At 43.8% G+C, this 15,476-nt stretch overlaps 1 protein-coding gene across 1 annotated transcript in view; it reads left to right on the forward strand.

The window, feature by feature from the left end:
* Positions 1 to 6,286: 6,286 nt before the first annotated feature.
* The window catches only part of CHN2 (chimerin 2), a 158,463-nt gene continuing 149,273 nt past the window's right edge, over positions 6,287 to 15,476 (forward strand). The window contains exon 1 of the mRNA XM_071429259.1: positions 6,287 to 6,485. Coding sequence (XP_071285360.1) covers positions 6,437 to 6,485 — 49 coding nt within the window. The 5' untranslated portion in view covers positions 6,287 to 6,436. The remainder of the gene's footprint in view (positions 6,486 to 15,476) is intronic.

The following is a 15,476-nucleotide window of genomic DNA, read 5'->3' on the forward strand; positions in this document are numbered from 1 at the left end:
ATTCTTGTATGTTTCACCTCTTCACCTACATCAAATTATGTGGTAGTGCAATTGCTTCCAATAATTATAAGAAGTGGAAAGTAGCTCTTATACAAACATGACCTTCACAGTAGATAAGGACCTATTCTGTTCAGAGAAAGGCAATACAGAACCATGGAGAAAAGTCCTCTTTTCCTGTATGTGTAGGACTTGTTTGATACTAGTTGCCTGGACCAGGAAAGAGTTTCTCTGTCCAAAATTATTAGTTTTTATGGTTCAGTAAAAAAATTAGACACATGGTTAAATATTTAGTAGCTTTGTGTTCCACCTCTAGAAAAATTTAAATTAAACACTGTCATGTTCCAAAGTAAGAACATAATCATGATGGAAAAGAGAACTATAGTGCAAATAGTCAGGACTTTCAAATTGTATTCTCTAAGGCAAAATATTTGAAACTTGTTGATTGTTATTAAGAATGGTAAAACACACTGAAGTTCAATTTCACCTGAACTGATTCTGTATAATTTATTTTTTAAAATCTAATGGCAGTTACATAGCTGACAGGTAAATTCAAAACCTTTATCAGTTTCCAATTACAGCTTAGAGCTCCACAATAAAAAACTTTGAAATCAACATAACAAGGAAATTCTCTACCCCAGCAAACTCCCTATCTGAGGTTTAATTAAAATAGGATGTATGAGACAGGAAGAAAAAGGAAAGGACAAGTAGGATGGATGTTCATAAATTAGTCATAGCAGCAGCTTTAGCTCTCACAAATGATGACCAGCCCATTTGCTGCATGTTTGGTTTTTTTGCAGAGCTAATAAAATTCAATAGATGCCTCTAGTTTGTTCACCAATTGAAGGTGCAGAGCTAAAAATTGCACCAGGCATTAGGGGTCTCAAGCCTTCCTCTTTGGAGTATGAAGAAAAAAGCGAGAAATCACAGAGAGTCTTGAACTACACCACCACCTGCTGTTGCAATCATTATGACTCACATAATTTATTCATACCCAAATACAGTGTGCATCTGCTATTTATTGATATTTTGGTTTATTTTTCTTATTATAGCTTCTGCTTATATTGAATCAAGTTTCCAAGTACTGTGGATAGTATATAAATATGGATTATATGTTGCTTATAGAGGCCTTTCCCTTTCACAGCATCAAAGAATGAAAAATGCATTTCCTCCCTTTCCAGCTAAGCAATATAAACATCAAAGGAAGGATTAGCATTTTAGGTCTTTGCACACTAAATCTTTGTGTCATATGTCTTGCTGTCTCACACAGAACATTTATATTTCTATAACTATTACGTAATCAGAGCAGTCAGCCAAACATCTTCACTTTCCTCTTATTTGCATAATTAATTAAATTCCAACATTTTTGCCAAGCTATCTACACTCACACTGAAATAACAACTGCCACTTTTCATGCTGAAATGAATTCATTACCTGGGATTCAAACTGCTGCTCTCCCTGCCAGGTGAAAGTTTACAGCACACAGTCAGCCCCTGCTCCTCTGCTACAATATCCCAGCCAATGTCAGATATTGTGGATTATGGCAGATTCCAGAAACTTAATCCCTGATGCTGTGACTGCAAAACCAGAAGGGCCTTGAGGATTGTGCTGCAGCCACCTACAGGGGCCTGGCTGCCAGAAGGCAACACAAACCTTGGCTGTCATATGGCATGGAGAGGGCTTGAGGCTGAGGAGGCTCAAGATGTGCTGATTTCAAGCCAGATTCTTTTAGGAGGGTTATTATGAAATGTCCCTGTATAATGGAGACTTCAACATCTCAAATATAGCAATATAAATGATTGTCTGCCTTGGATTAATTTCTATCAGATGAAGTAATCCAGGCTGATACAGAGATTCATGTTACTGCAGGCCTTATCAAGTGACTTTTTTTTTTTCTCATCTATACTTGTGTTTTAAATCTCTTTTTCCACAGCAGGAAGCATTCTGCCAAGTCAGTAGAATGAAAGAAATTCTATGCAGAGGTCTTTTCCTCCACTGTGAAAGTGCCTACTATGTCTAAAGTTGAATGAGAGGAAACCAGCAAATTAATATGTGGATACCTAGCTATGCAATAAGCCATTTGGTCAATAGGCAAAAATCTGGCTTCCTGAGGGAAAGCAGCACAGCTCTGCCTGTTTTCCTTTATTTGTTATTTCTAGGTTTTCAACCCACTGTATAGAAGGGACATTTTATCACATGGGAGCATTATCATCTATTTGTCAGCTAGGACTTGTCTTCACAAAGTCACTGCAAGTCAGCTATGGTAGTGATGGCCATGCAGAAGGCAGGTGGCCCTTCTCATCTGCAGAGCCTTTTTTTGAAATAAGGACACAAACCAGTACATACCAGTTGGCTGGGGAACCAAGGCCACTCCAGAGGTAACTCCACAGCACAAAAGCAGCACAGACACGTCCTCAGCTGTCAAAGTCATTATGTTTTGCACCGATGGCTCTCCAAATGCAGGTCCTCACCCTGCTTACCCTTACAATTTTACCAAAATACATTCTTTTACCAGAGTTTGCATGACAATGAAATTATGTCTGTACCTACACAGTAACAGGTTTCAAAACACATGGTGAAAGAAAGTTACTTTCTAATATAATTTTACTTATTTTTTGTGTTTGGTTCAACAGTTCTTGGCCTGCAAGACTTATTATTTGCTGTAATTCCATGGTGTTCACTCATTTTTGTTTATTGGAGAGCAAAATGTGTGTGAGCTGTTTGAAAAGGAGTTTCACCATGCCAAAGTATAAGAGTGGATAATTAGGCTACAGAAATAATCTTATACATTGAAAGTTTGGAGAAACATTTTAGGTATCTTCTGAGATTCATTTTTTTTATCAAGCAGCAATGGGTTTGTGTTCCTTTAATATTCCAGCTATTACCTTGAGCTTCCCATATCTATTAGTTTTTGGAATACAATGGCCTCTTCCACAGTGAGTCAAATATTTAAATTATTTCAAATTTCATGCTGCTAGCTGAGTTTTAGCATTAGGCAGGCATTCACTTCTTTGGTTTATAGACTAGGACTGGTTTGCTGAAACTTTGTTCTTCAACAAACTCTTTTATCTCTTAGTAAAAATAAATAATTAAATAAGATTTTAAAAACCCAAAACCTAAAGAAACAACCCCAAAAACCAAACACTCTAACTGTGTCAGTAAAACTAGATTGAATCAATCTAGAAGCAAGGAAATCTTCAAGGAATCTTCCCCAGGAATGAAAATCAGAAAAGCTTTCAGATCTTTCTCATGCTTAGTATAGTGCAAAGTATATGCAAAGTATGCAATTTTGTATTTTTCCTTTGCAACTCACTGTCAATGTCAAATGCAGTGTTGTAAGGTCATAATACATAAGGAAATGAGATTTTTCTGAGTTTCTCAAAACTTTTGGAAGCTGTGACTTCTCATCAAAGTGCTGATCTCATGGAAGCAGGCAATAAATTTAGTTCTATAGAGAGGGTAAAGCAGAAGATTTTTATCAGTTATATGAAGCATACACTTATGGAAAGCCCAGGAATAATTTATATAAGCGTTTACTGTTTAAAGTTTATTTTTGATAGTAAGTATTTATATCATTAGTAATGGATATATCTGGGCTCTGCCAAATTAGACTACAGTTTCTGTAGAATAGAACTGAGATTTTATTGCATTGTCTTTACTTTTGCACTTTTTGCACATAACAAGACTACTTTCTTGTCATTTAAATTTGCTTCTCCTTTGATGTAGTAATTTCCCCTCTAGTTCAATGGCTTTTATGTTATTTGCTTGTAACAAGAAAAAGGCCATCCTGTCTTGAAAAGTGAGTTTCTTTTAATCTACAGTGCATTTCACTTAACTTTACTAATTTACCTTTCAGTGTTGCAGCAACTGAGATTACACAACCTCATACCTGCTGTTACCACAAAAATTGCCAACAGTTGCTGGTTGATAATTTCATAGGTACACACACTCATAACCAAACATGTTCATACTCACTGGTTTTGGATACAAAATACACCATTTTCAATTACTGGGATATCTGGAGTAATCATTCTCTGAATAAATTGCTCTCTTGATTTATCCAGATATATATGGGTGGAAAGATAATTTAAAATTAGTTAAGGAAATTCTTTTCTGCCTGCTAAGTCCCAGCAGAATGAGGGGGTTTTCTCTCTTTCAGGTTATTTGCCCCTGTCCCTGCAGGTTCTGACAGTGTTGTTAACACCACCATATTTCACCAATCATTTGAGACACAACTCCAAGAGTTGCTGGAGAGACATGAGGGCAAGAGAGTGCTAGATTATGGAGGGGAAAATGAAGACACAGCAGGCTACAAGGAGGCAAACACTGGAAAGAGATATAGCAGATGGAGCAGGAAAAACGACCACGTAGGATACAAGGGAATCCCGTTTGACTATTTGAAACATCACACACATTGCAAGTAAGAATTTACTAGGACAGTCTTGGTGTTCACTGTACTATTGCAGTATTTTCCTACACCCCAGGTATCAGCCTGGTTTTACCACCTATCTGCCTTTCTCATTTTGTCCTTAACATCCGGTCTTCAAGATGCGTGACACAAAATACTTGGCCACAGACCAAAAAGCAGTGACACGCCTGTCCCGGTTTTATGTCCGTACGTGGCAATTTACAGATTAATGGAGTTAGTGCTAAAGCCTGGTTTAAAGCTCGTTCCTCCTCACACGGAGCGAGCCGTGGTTACCAAATAAAGCCCGGAGAAGCCAGCTGGCCTCGGCGGCGTTGCCAGCGCTGCCGCAGGACCCCCGCGGGGGCAGCGGGACCCGGCAGCCGGGACAGCGGCACCGCTGCCGCCGCCGCCTCCGCCGCTAGAGGGGACTCGGGACCTGCTTTCCCGAGGAAAAAACGGGAACGGGCTGCAGCTTCTAGGGAGCTCGGGCTGCGTTTTGGCTCCGCGGGAAAAGGGAAGCGGCCGGGCGCGGGTTACAGAGCGGGCAGGCGGTTTGCACGCTGGTTTGGGACGCGGAGGAGCTGGGTGGGTAAGGCTTAGATTGCCAAAGAAACTTTAATGCGCTTCCTCGCTCCCAAAGCAACTTTGTGTTAGAGACTCCCTGTTATGAAACATGGAAGGCTTTCATAAATCAGCGTCATGGCAAATAGGTTTTAAGCTTCTTACAGATCCCGTGCCAGCAAGACTGTGTGCCATGCCATTCAGGCGCCCACCTTCCTGTAGCCACCCACGTTTTTTAAAGTGAGATGGGAGCTTTGGCTGGCGATAAAACATTGGAAAAGGGAACGAGAAGGACAGACAAGAGGCGGAAATCTTCAAGTGATGCTTTCTCGGCTCTTCTTCTTTCCCACTTGCACACTAAGACACAGGGCTGCGAACCCGGCTGGTCGGCCAGACCCTCCCATGGCCCCGTTGGATGCTGCAGCCGCCCCCCGTGTACCCCAGAGCCCCCGGGCCGGGAGCGCTGCGGGGGGACGTGGGAGGGAGAACCCAAACTGTGGCCAGGCCGGAGCCCCGCACTCGCTGTGCACCTGGCAGGGCAAAACCCCCTGTTGGTGTCGGCCTGTTTTATGGGGTTTTTTACTAAGAAAAACGGATGTCAGAAGGAAGAAAAAAAAAATGAAGAGGAAAAAAGGCGAAGGTGGGCGCTTGCCCGGAGGGAGGGAGAGCCCCGCAGGAACGGAGGGAAGCCCGCGGGGTCAGGAGGCGGACAAAGGGCGGCGAGGGGCGCAGCCCTGCCCCAGCCGTAGCGGCGCAGCAGCGGGGTCCGCGGCGGGCGGGGGTCGGCGGAGCGACCCCGGGGTACCGCCGAGGGAGCGCCGGCCGAGGTGCTCAACAGGCGCTGCCGCCCCGCCGGGACGGGGCCGGCACACGGCGGGAGCCGCGCTCGCTGCCAGCCCCGTGCCAGGCGGCGGCGGCGGCGGGGAAGGGGCTTGGCCGCCGCTCGGCGGGGCTGCCGCGCCGCCGGGGCTCGCCCGAGCGGGACCCACCCTGCCCGCTCAGCCGGGGCCGGCAGCCCGGCCGGCAGCGCCGCCGCTTCCTTTGTGTGCGTGAGGGGAGCTGCGGCGGGTCCCCCCGGCGGGCTGTCAGCGCTGCCCGCGAGGAGGCGGGGAAGGGAAGGGACGGGAAGGGAAGGGAGGAGGCGAGGGAAGGCGCTGGCAGGGCGGCTCTCGCGTCCCCGTCACAAGGTAAGCCCTGCTCCCCAGGGCGGAGAGAGGCGCTGGAAGCGCCGCGGGGCCCTTTGCCTGACCTGCCGAGCGGCTTCGCCCAGCCCCGGAGAGCGGCCGGCAGCGGCTCGGCGGGTCGCCGCCGCCTCCTGCTCCCCGGCGGCGCGGGGAGCCGAGCGCGGGCTGCGGCGGCGGCTCGGCGCGGCGCGGCTCCGGCACTTTGCGATGGGCTGGCGGCAGCGGCGGCCGGACAGCAGCGGGGGCCGACGCGGGGCTCGCAGCTAAGGGGCGAGGAGGAGGGACCATGGCCGCATCCAGTAACTCCAGTTTGTCCGGCTCGTCGGTTTCCTCCGGTAAGTTTCTCCAGCGAGCGCCGCATTTCTCCCCTCCCTCCATTTTAGCAGGGAGCTACCTGTCTGCAGCGCCTCGCCGTCCCGCTCGCCCCGACCGCGCCGCAGGCGCGCCCCGAGCCCCGCCGGGCGCTCCCCCGGGGCGGCGATGCCCCTGCCCGGGGTCGGCTGTCCCTCAGGCGGCACCGAAGGGGGAAACCGGGACGGGGGAAGCGCGGCGGGGCCCGGTTCGCCTCCCCGCCTCCCTGCCGTGCCTTTGTGTGGGGTGAGGGAGAGGGGAGCCCCGCGCCCGGCTCCCTCTCCGGGGCAGCAGCATCCCTCCTGGCTCGGGAAGGGGCGCGCCCGCGGCCCCCGCGCCTCCGCGGCCGGCGCGGTGCCGGGAGCTCCCGGGAGCCGCGGGGCTTGGGGTGAGGAGGGCATTCAGAGACCAGCGCGCATCCTCTGCCGTGGTCCCCGCGGCACAGGACTGACTCCGCATCGCGACCCGGCGCGTCGTGGTGCTCTGGGGCGGGCGGGGGTTGCGAGGCGTGCCACTTGGTGGGTGTTGTGGCACAAGTCGCGTTTTCAATACTCCTGCAGGACTGGGAACAATCAAATTCCCCATCCAGATTAAAAATGCTCCAGGTGACGGACTGCCCCAGGTTTTCGGGCGCGGGTGTGAGGCGCTAGAGCGTGCTCTGGGTTTTGGGGACGCCGGCTGGGAGGCGGTGCGGTGCGGCGCTCACGATGGGGGGCTGGCTGCGCTGCAGACCCGCAGGAGGGCAGAAAAGTTACGGTGCGTTTTTAACCCGGGCAGCCTGAAATTGAAAGCAGTGATACAAGAGTACCACTGCCTGCTGCTTAGCTCACGAGCAGTTACTGTAATATTTAAGTTATGAGAAATTGGCTGAGAGTAACATCCTGGCATTTCAGTGGGCTGAACGAGTAAATAGAAGCATGAACAACTTAAGGGTTCAAGGGACTTGTGACTCAGTGTTTTATTTGAGGTGCCAGACAGATTTTTAAGAGCATTTCTTAAACATAGCAGTATGTGCTGTGAACAGCAGACAAGCTCCTCTGACTATCAATACAACTCTAGCAAAATATAAATAAATGTAAAGGCCAATAAGCAACTATATTTTTTTAAAAGACAATGTATGTAACTTACACAACATATTCTATACCACTGTTCCAGTGTTCAACACTTACAAACAGATCCAAAGAAGGAACTAGGTACTAAAAACATTTTTAAAATAGTTTTAACAAAAAACCACAAACATTGCAAGCCCTTATTGCCTCGACTCAAAAGCACCTGAACGAAGTAGGCATGAGAAATTCTGCCTTGTGTTCACATTCACAATGCAAGAGTTGCAAGACCAAAATGAAAATAAGTAAGAATACAGCCAACTTTATGGCTTGTTTGTGGAGGTACTCATCTGGGCAATGCAGTTTTATTTCATGCATCATTTGTATATTTTTGCATCTAAGTTATGCGATAAAACCAGAAACAACTTTAAAAGCCCAGACTGGCACCTGTGACTCTCTTCCCTGGTGCTTTAACCATTAAGCTGCCGAAGCACGTCCCCAGCTTGGAGAAAGTGTGTAGCTCCCTTGCTCCATGAATCTCACGGTCTTTCTTGCATACTGCTCCAGTGTCTGTGGAAGGATACTGAATGCATCCCTCTGAATCCCTTCTAGCTTTGCTAAATCTGGGATTCAGGATCCTTCTTGTGAATTGAGAGATGTGCATGCCCTGCAGAGTTTGTTCAAATGCCTGAAATGCAGGGAAGAGTGGGAGTTCAGATACATCCTTGGTGTGAGCAGTTGATGTCATCCAACTCCAGGTGGCCTCCTGCTCATCAGGTACATCTAGTGCCAAAAATAACATCCAGCCAAGGAACTGAGATCTAGGCTTTAGCTGTACATCATAAAAAGATGCACATCAAGAGTTGACACATGACAGTACCCTGCTTTGTATGAAGCCCTTAGCTATGGCCTACAACGGTTTGTGGTTTGTCTTTTGTTTTGTGTTTTTGCAAGCGTGAGCACAGCTGAGCCTTGGCCCATGCCTGGGGCTCTTAGGTGCCACAGTAGTACAACTAATAAATACTGTCAAGTATTTATTTTATAAAGCAACTGAGAGACCTTGACTTTCATAACTTATGACCTTGGAATGGTTTTTGGTTTTGTTCCAGTTTATTCAATCTATATTTCTTCTATGCATATACTAACCAGCAGTTAAATTTGCTGCAGCATGATAAAGTTGCCAATGTTAGCAGACACACCATATCTGACTATGTGCAGCTGTATTCTGGCTGTCTGTGGTTTAAGTTCTCAGAACTCAGCAAGTCTTACAGCATTTTGTTTACATGGTCTAAACAAACAGTCTTGCCTTAAAACTCAGTTTGGTAGAATTTATATGTATGCTTAACATGCCAATATGAAGATTTCTAAATAGTGTAATTATTTCTATTCCACAGAAGAGGGAAGGCTATACTACCACAGTAGAATACTAACACAAAAAGGTGAATTTTGAGGTTGATAGCAGAATACCACACTGCAGAACTCAGCTCTACCACTACTTACTGATGCTGCCAGAGCTCGATAATGTGTTACTACAGGTGACCATTTGTTATGTAGCATTTCTTCTTCAATTCCTGCCAATTTGTGTCAATGAAAAAGTTCAACAGTTCAAATATATTTATTGTGAGGAAGCTGCCCAAGAACTTTATGGTGTAGATATTCTGCTTGCTCACTTACATTTCTGTAAATGTACAAGTGGGATTTATAGTCTTCACTTGATCTTGTGTCTGCATTAAAGGTGAGAATCTGGTTATGTTCTGGAGTGGTTATTTATAAACACTACTGCCCAGTGTCATGGCAGGGTGTTGAGCTGTAGCTGTTGTACAGATGGGGAGCTAACATGCATGGAGGGCTATGACTTCAACTATCCACTGGTAGTAAAGCAAATATTCATACTTAGGAGGCTGTTGCTCCTTTGATTTCACAGCTGGAGGACCAGTCCCTCCTTCAGAGCTTGTGTCTGTGGTCTGTTTGCTCATGTCAAGAGCCACTGTGAGGCTGCTAATTATAGGTTCAATAATATTAGGTTCTTGTTACAGGCCCCATCTGACAGAGGCCTATGAAGGACTTTTTTCAGTAAGCTGGCACTCATGGGTAACAAAATCTACAGGAGAGCCATGGGTATTTATATTGTATTTCTTTATATATCATTTCTTCAAGCTCTCTACTTTTGGTAACAGAACTTAAGCTGCCCTGACTACCAGCTGTTGTATTTGAGGTGGCTGGGGGAGAAAGAAGGGTAATATTCCGAGGGAAGAAGGGAGCATGGTAAGCAATTACATTAAGTATTCTTTTTTAGACCTTAGATAAATCAGGACATGATATAAAAAGCTGATATTATAATTACTTCCACTGGGAATTCCACTTTACCTTCCTGTAATCTCTTCTTTAACACATACCCAGGTGATCTATTAGCTGTATTCACTGCAAACCCCTAAATTTTGCTTTTCTCCCTAAAAGAAGCACTGACTTAACTGCAAGCAGCATCTTTTCTCTCTCTCCTATCCTCTAAAGAAAATTGTGCATGTTTTTATGCTTTCCTTCATGTTGCAGTCTCCTTAAAATACACATTCCTTTGCCAGTGCCCATCTTAGTATTGATCCTTATTCTCACTCATTATAATCTTTCTTTTTAAAAACTTCTTTGCTCTTACTGAAACTTCTCAGCTTTTTCCTGGCAAACAATCCACCTCTCCCACTTTGTCACTAGCTGCCTCCAGTTTCCTCCACCCAGTAGCCAAATACTGATTATACAGAACTGATGAATTTGAGACTCGACTTTCTGGAATGTAAATAGAAGCTTGAGTGAAGAGACCTTTGTGGCTGTGCCTGCTTTGCTTCTCAAAGACGTAAGAAATGCAGCATGTTTCCCACCTAGGCCCAGTGCAGTGGGATTTCTAGGCCCTGTACTTCTTCGTGTAGTTATGCCATCCAAAGCTAGTACAATGTGGCCATAAATGCCAGCTGGCTTTTAAAGCTGCCATTCTGCTTGAGAGGTCTTGTGCCAGATACCCTCCCTGTGGCAGGTGGATAGGTTGGATGGCTTGGGCTGTCTGTCAGGGAAGGGTCCACACCGAAGGTAAATGCAAATACAAGCCTGATAAATGATAAGGTGCAATCAGGCTTCCTCCAGCAGCAGGACCCAGAGTGTGCCAAAACCTTTGCATGAGCCTGAGCTTGTGCTGTGAGAGTGGCAACACTGCAGGAATTCAGGTGAGAACCCAAGGCAAATATGTAAATGTACATGCCAGTGTACCCAGTATTTTGTTTCTTCTTTGAGCTCCAAAGACAGGTTTGCAGGTGTTAGGCTGAAGGGATAGCCCAGCACCTTTCTGCTTCCCATCTGAACTGGTGCTTCTTCTTGTGCTGTCAGCATTTTGAGTAGTACCTGTCAGTAGAGCAGGTGATGGAGTTAAAACACAAAGGCAAGCTTTCTGCTACAGGCTGAGAAGGGCTTGTGTGTTTTGTCAGGGCATTTTTACTTTTCAACTGGGTCCGCTGCTCTAATGAAAGACAGCTACTTCTCCCCTCAGTCCCCTCTTTTTTCAAACTCAAATATTGTATAGAAGACTGTTACAAAGTAAAGTCACTGATTATTAATGTTTTTTTTTCTTTTTAATTGAAAATGAAACATTTTTCTGTCCCCAAGCTCAGTGGAAAAGGCCTTTAAGTATCATTTAAGAACTGATCCTTATTAATTAATAATTAATGTTATGGTTCATAAACTAATACTTGCAATAAATTGAAAGGCAACAAATTGTTAGGTTTTTTAAAATAAATGAGCATGAGTTGTTTAAAGAAAGCATAGTTCTCCACTGTGGGGTTTTACACACCCTCTACTTTTTGAGAAGGATTAAAAAATGCTTATCAAGGGAAGAAAAATCTTTGATGGTTCTAGTGACTTAACAAGGTCAAAATAAAATATTAAAGGCTCATGACTCTCTGGGGGTCATGAAGGTGCTATGATGTGAAATAGGCAGATATATTATAAAAATGAAAGTCAACATGGACCGATTTTAATTAAGATGCAAGCAAGTGGGAAGAAATGAAATTACTATTGTACAGAGATTCAGAGAGATTCTAATTGGGAAAAAGATTAGTAAATGAAAATAGATGTTTATTCTTAATGATTTAATAGAAATAGTGTTGTGAAACTGGCACATGAAAGCTATTGAAATCATGCTGTCATTATGCTGATAAGGTGCTGCTTTTGATTTTTAAAAGGGCAATAATGTTGTTTTTTTTATTTCTGTTCCTCATGCCAAGCTTCTGCTGGCCAGGGTGTTCTTGCTCTAAATTAAAGCTGAAATCTTTTGTATCTGATGATTACAAAGAACTCACCATTCTTATTAAAAATAATAAAAATTCAAAAAGGAAAAATGCCATAGTACTCCATTCTGATGTAGTGATTGATTCAACAGTTAGTTACTGACCATGTAGGCTGTAATTATTGAGAATAAAATAGCCTGGAAACTGGTACAATGCATGTCTACTTCACAATTCAGCTTATAAACACACATGCTCTGTAAAGGAAAAGTCTTGTTTTTCTTAGGGATCTGCCTGTCTCACAGACATATGTGGAGGATCAGGTGAACAGTCTTTCACGCTGTCATGCTGATGACCTTCTTGGACATCCGTTCCATTGGAGTTCTTGCCTCCTGTCTGATGGTTCTAAGGAAGCTTACATTTGCCAAATGCTGAGTGACTGTAGGCAGGAATATTTTTACATTGGCGAATGTCATAATGAGATCTCTTGTATCCCTATGTCCATAATGTTTTACGTGTCTGAAATCATAATGATTTGGCTACTGTGGTACATAGGCAAGTCCTAAACCTGGGGTTTTAGACAAAAAAATAAAATCTTTCTTCAAAGTTGATTTGTTTATATACATACCTTTGGCTAAAGGGCAGCACTGGCTGGATTGGCCTCACTTACAGCATTGAATGCTGGCAGAAGCTGTTCCCATGCTGAGGAGCCAGTCTGTTGTCACTCCTTCTTCTCTTCTCCCAAAGGAAGAGATACTGAGGAGATTAAATATTTGGAGAACTCTGTGTTAGAGAATGGCACATTTATATTGTACGAAAAAACTTTTGTTGCAGGGAAATGTAGCAGGATTTATACAAGAAGCTATAAATCTGAAATTCTATAAATATCACATCTTTTACAGGTGTAGTCACAGTTTGTCTAAGAATTATACAGTATCCAGTGTAAATGTATAGTTTTAACTGCTATGAATAATGACCCATTCTTGCTGTCTTTTTCTGACCTTTGATTATGAGAATGTAAATTTGAATGTTGCATTTGGAGGTGGTTATTACCAACTATGAATCATGCAGAATTCAGCAATAATTGTTTCATCACCCTGTTTCACTCAGCAATAGTCTAAATCCTAGGGCTGGAGGGTGAGTGTATCCCTGAAGAAGGGAACTGATGTTGCAATAGTGCTCTCATAACATTAACACACTTCAAAGTTAGCCAGTGAAACTTGACAGTGCAGGCTGATGTACTTGGTAAGGTAAGGAGAGGTTAAAGAGTTTTTAAAATTCAGAAGAATACACAAGTATCACATGCCTTGCTTCTGGTATTATTGATCAAGGTCATCACAAAAGAATCAGTTCAGTAAATGTGATATCTGTTCTGAGGATATCTTTATCAGGCAGTCCAATTCCATGGAGACAAGGTGTTTCCAGTGTGGTGCTATTACTGACAGTGTAGAAAGTACTAGGTGGGGACTGTCTTATCATCACTAAATCACGTGTCACCTGCCGTGACCTGTGTGTCAAGTCACATTTCTCAGTTTCTTCTCACAAGCTTGTCATGTAGCTATTCCTCTCCTTCCTTCTCTTCCTCTTGTTGGCTGCTTAAACATCACTTGTAGCTTTTAGATGAAGTGGTGTGTTTGTGGTGTTACACTTTATATTTCATCACGGAACAAAAATGGATGTTAGGAGAGATGGAGACCTCAGTTTGCAAATGCGGCCCAGTTGTTGAGCAGGTGTTTAATTGCTAAAAATTTGTCTTATCTCGACAGATCAATTGGTTCAATGTTTGGCTTTGTGTCTGGCAAGGAAGAAAAATGGCAAGTACACATCATGTAAAGGTATAGGGGGTGCAGCCTTAGCAAAGGCAAGCAGAAGTTCCCTGGAGAATTAGTTCTTCTCCAGCAGTGTGCCAGAGGATGCATGCTGTGGTCAAAAGCAAAAGAAGCCTAAGAGCTCTTTCAGCATTAAGTTTGCCATCAAAAGTCATGGATATTGCTGTCATATTTTTCTGCTGTCTGAAGCTGCCCTGATTCCACCTTAATTTCCCAATAAACTAAATCAGATTGCCTCAAAGGAAAGAGGAAAGGATGGGGGGATCATGAGAGACCCAGACTCTTCATTTTGTGAGAGACACATAAAATTCTCAATTCTCAGCTTCTCCAAGGCATTGGATTGGTTGCTGTTAAAGCCAGTTGAGTGGCACTTTTTGTGTGGCTGAACCCTACCTTTCTGTGCATGTAGCACCTGTAATATTTCGGCACATTCCACAGTGCCATAGCTGCACAGGCAGTGTCAGCCCTTGTGTGTCCCATTTTTAAGCAGTTATGGTGTGTGTAAGCATGAATAACTTAATAGCAAACCATATCCTCTTTTGGTGTTGAGGATTAGGCACTGCCTAGAGCAGACACATAACTGTGGACCTCTTTGGTATGGAAAATTAGAGATTCTGGTGGCTGACCTGGGCTGTTAGCACATTTAGATAACTTTGCAGGAGAAAGATCCATCTACTGCTGTTAAGCACAATGATAGCAGCCCTGCCTGAAGTCCCTGAGCTGTATGTGAGCTGGGAAGCTGGTGAAATATGTACGCTATAAAGCTGCTGTATTCTTTAACACTTCCTTATGTATCCGCTGATAGTCACTGTGGGAGATAATCTGCTGATCTGACCTGTCACTGCCGTTCTTATCTGTCAGGCTGGTGGAGTTACTGCTGCTGAGTCAGCACACCTTTACTTCTAGGCCTGAGTTCTAAAGCCAAGGGCTCCTAAAAGAGGGGAAAAATTGGGGGCAGGTTTAAAATGCGGAATGCTGACGTTATGTTTTGCAGGTTAAAAACAAAACCAAAACCTGCACCTGTGTTACAAGGAGACCTGATAGGAAAAACTTATAATCATTTTCTGTGCTGAAAAGTATATAAATTTGTCTCAAGCTCCCTTTCTTCTTTTGATTGAAAGGCTTTTTCCCTCTTCTCCTTCGCCTTGTGAATACATGAACCAGCTGGATTTATGATCCAGCTACAGCTGGATCACATTTCATTCTTACTGATTCCAAAATTAAGGCTAGCAATTAATGAACTTTCAAGAACTAGAACAGAATTTTTCATATACGGTTCCTCAAAGCTCCAAGATTTAGGGCTTGACAAAAAAACTGAATGTTGCAATCAAATTTTTGTAATTCACAGAAGTGTAATAAAGCTAAACAAGTTATTTGTAGAAGATTTGGTTTGTCAATGAAAAACCCTTTATGAAGACAAGGTGTCAAGTCTTGACCCTTCAAGCTGCTTGGTCCCTTCTGTTCCCACTTCACTGAGTTAGTAAATCAGCAGCTACTGGATGGGATAGCTGCTTTTCTGAGTATCTTTATGCAGTTTCCATTAAAATAGCATCTGCTGTTAGCACGGGACAAATTATTATAAGCTATGTGGTAAAACTCCCCTCATCCAAGCACATAACTTATTTAATATTAAATTTATTTATTTTATATATATATATATATAACACATCCGTTCATTGGTGATGAATTTCCAAGGATTATGTACAAGGCTTGAATTATATGTAATTTCTATAAATACCTGCTTCTTGAGGGAGCATACTCTCCATAACTCCTGACTTTCTGCCAGGTAAACCACGATGATGGACAGCTTTTAGTGTCATGATGTGATAGCTCTCTGT

This window comes from Agelaius tricolor, unplaced genomic scaffold, assembly GCF_023055355.1.
Source record: "Agelaius tricolor isolate 1412-34295 unplaced genomic scaffold, bAgeTri1.0.p SCAF_6, whole genome shotgun sequence".
In the NCBI taxonomy this organism is placed as follows: Eukaryota; Metazoa; Chordata; class Aves; order Passeriformes; family Icteridae; genus Agelaius; species Agelaius tricolor.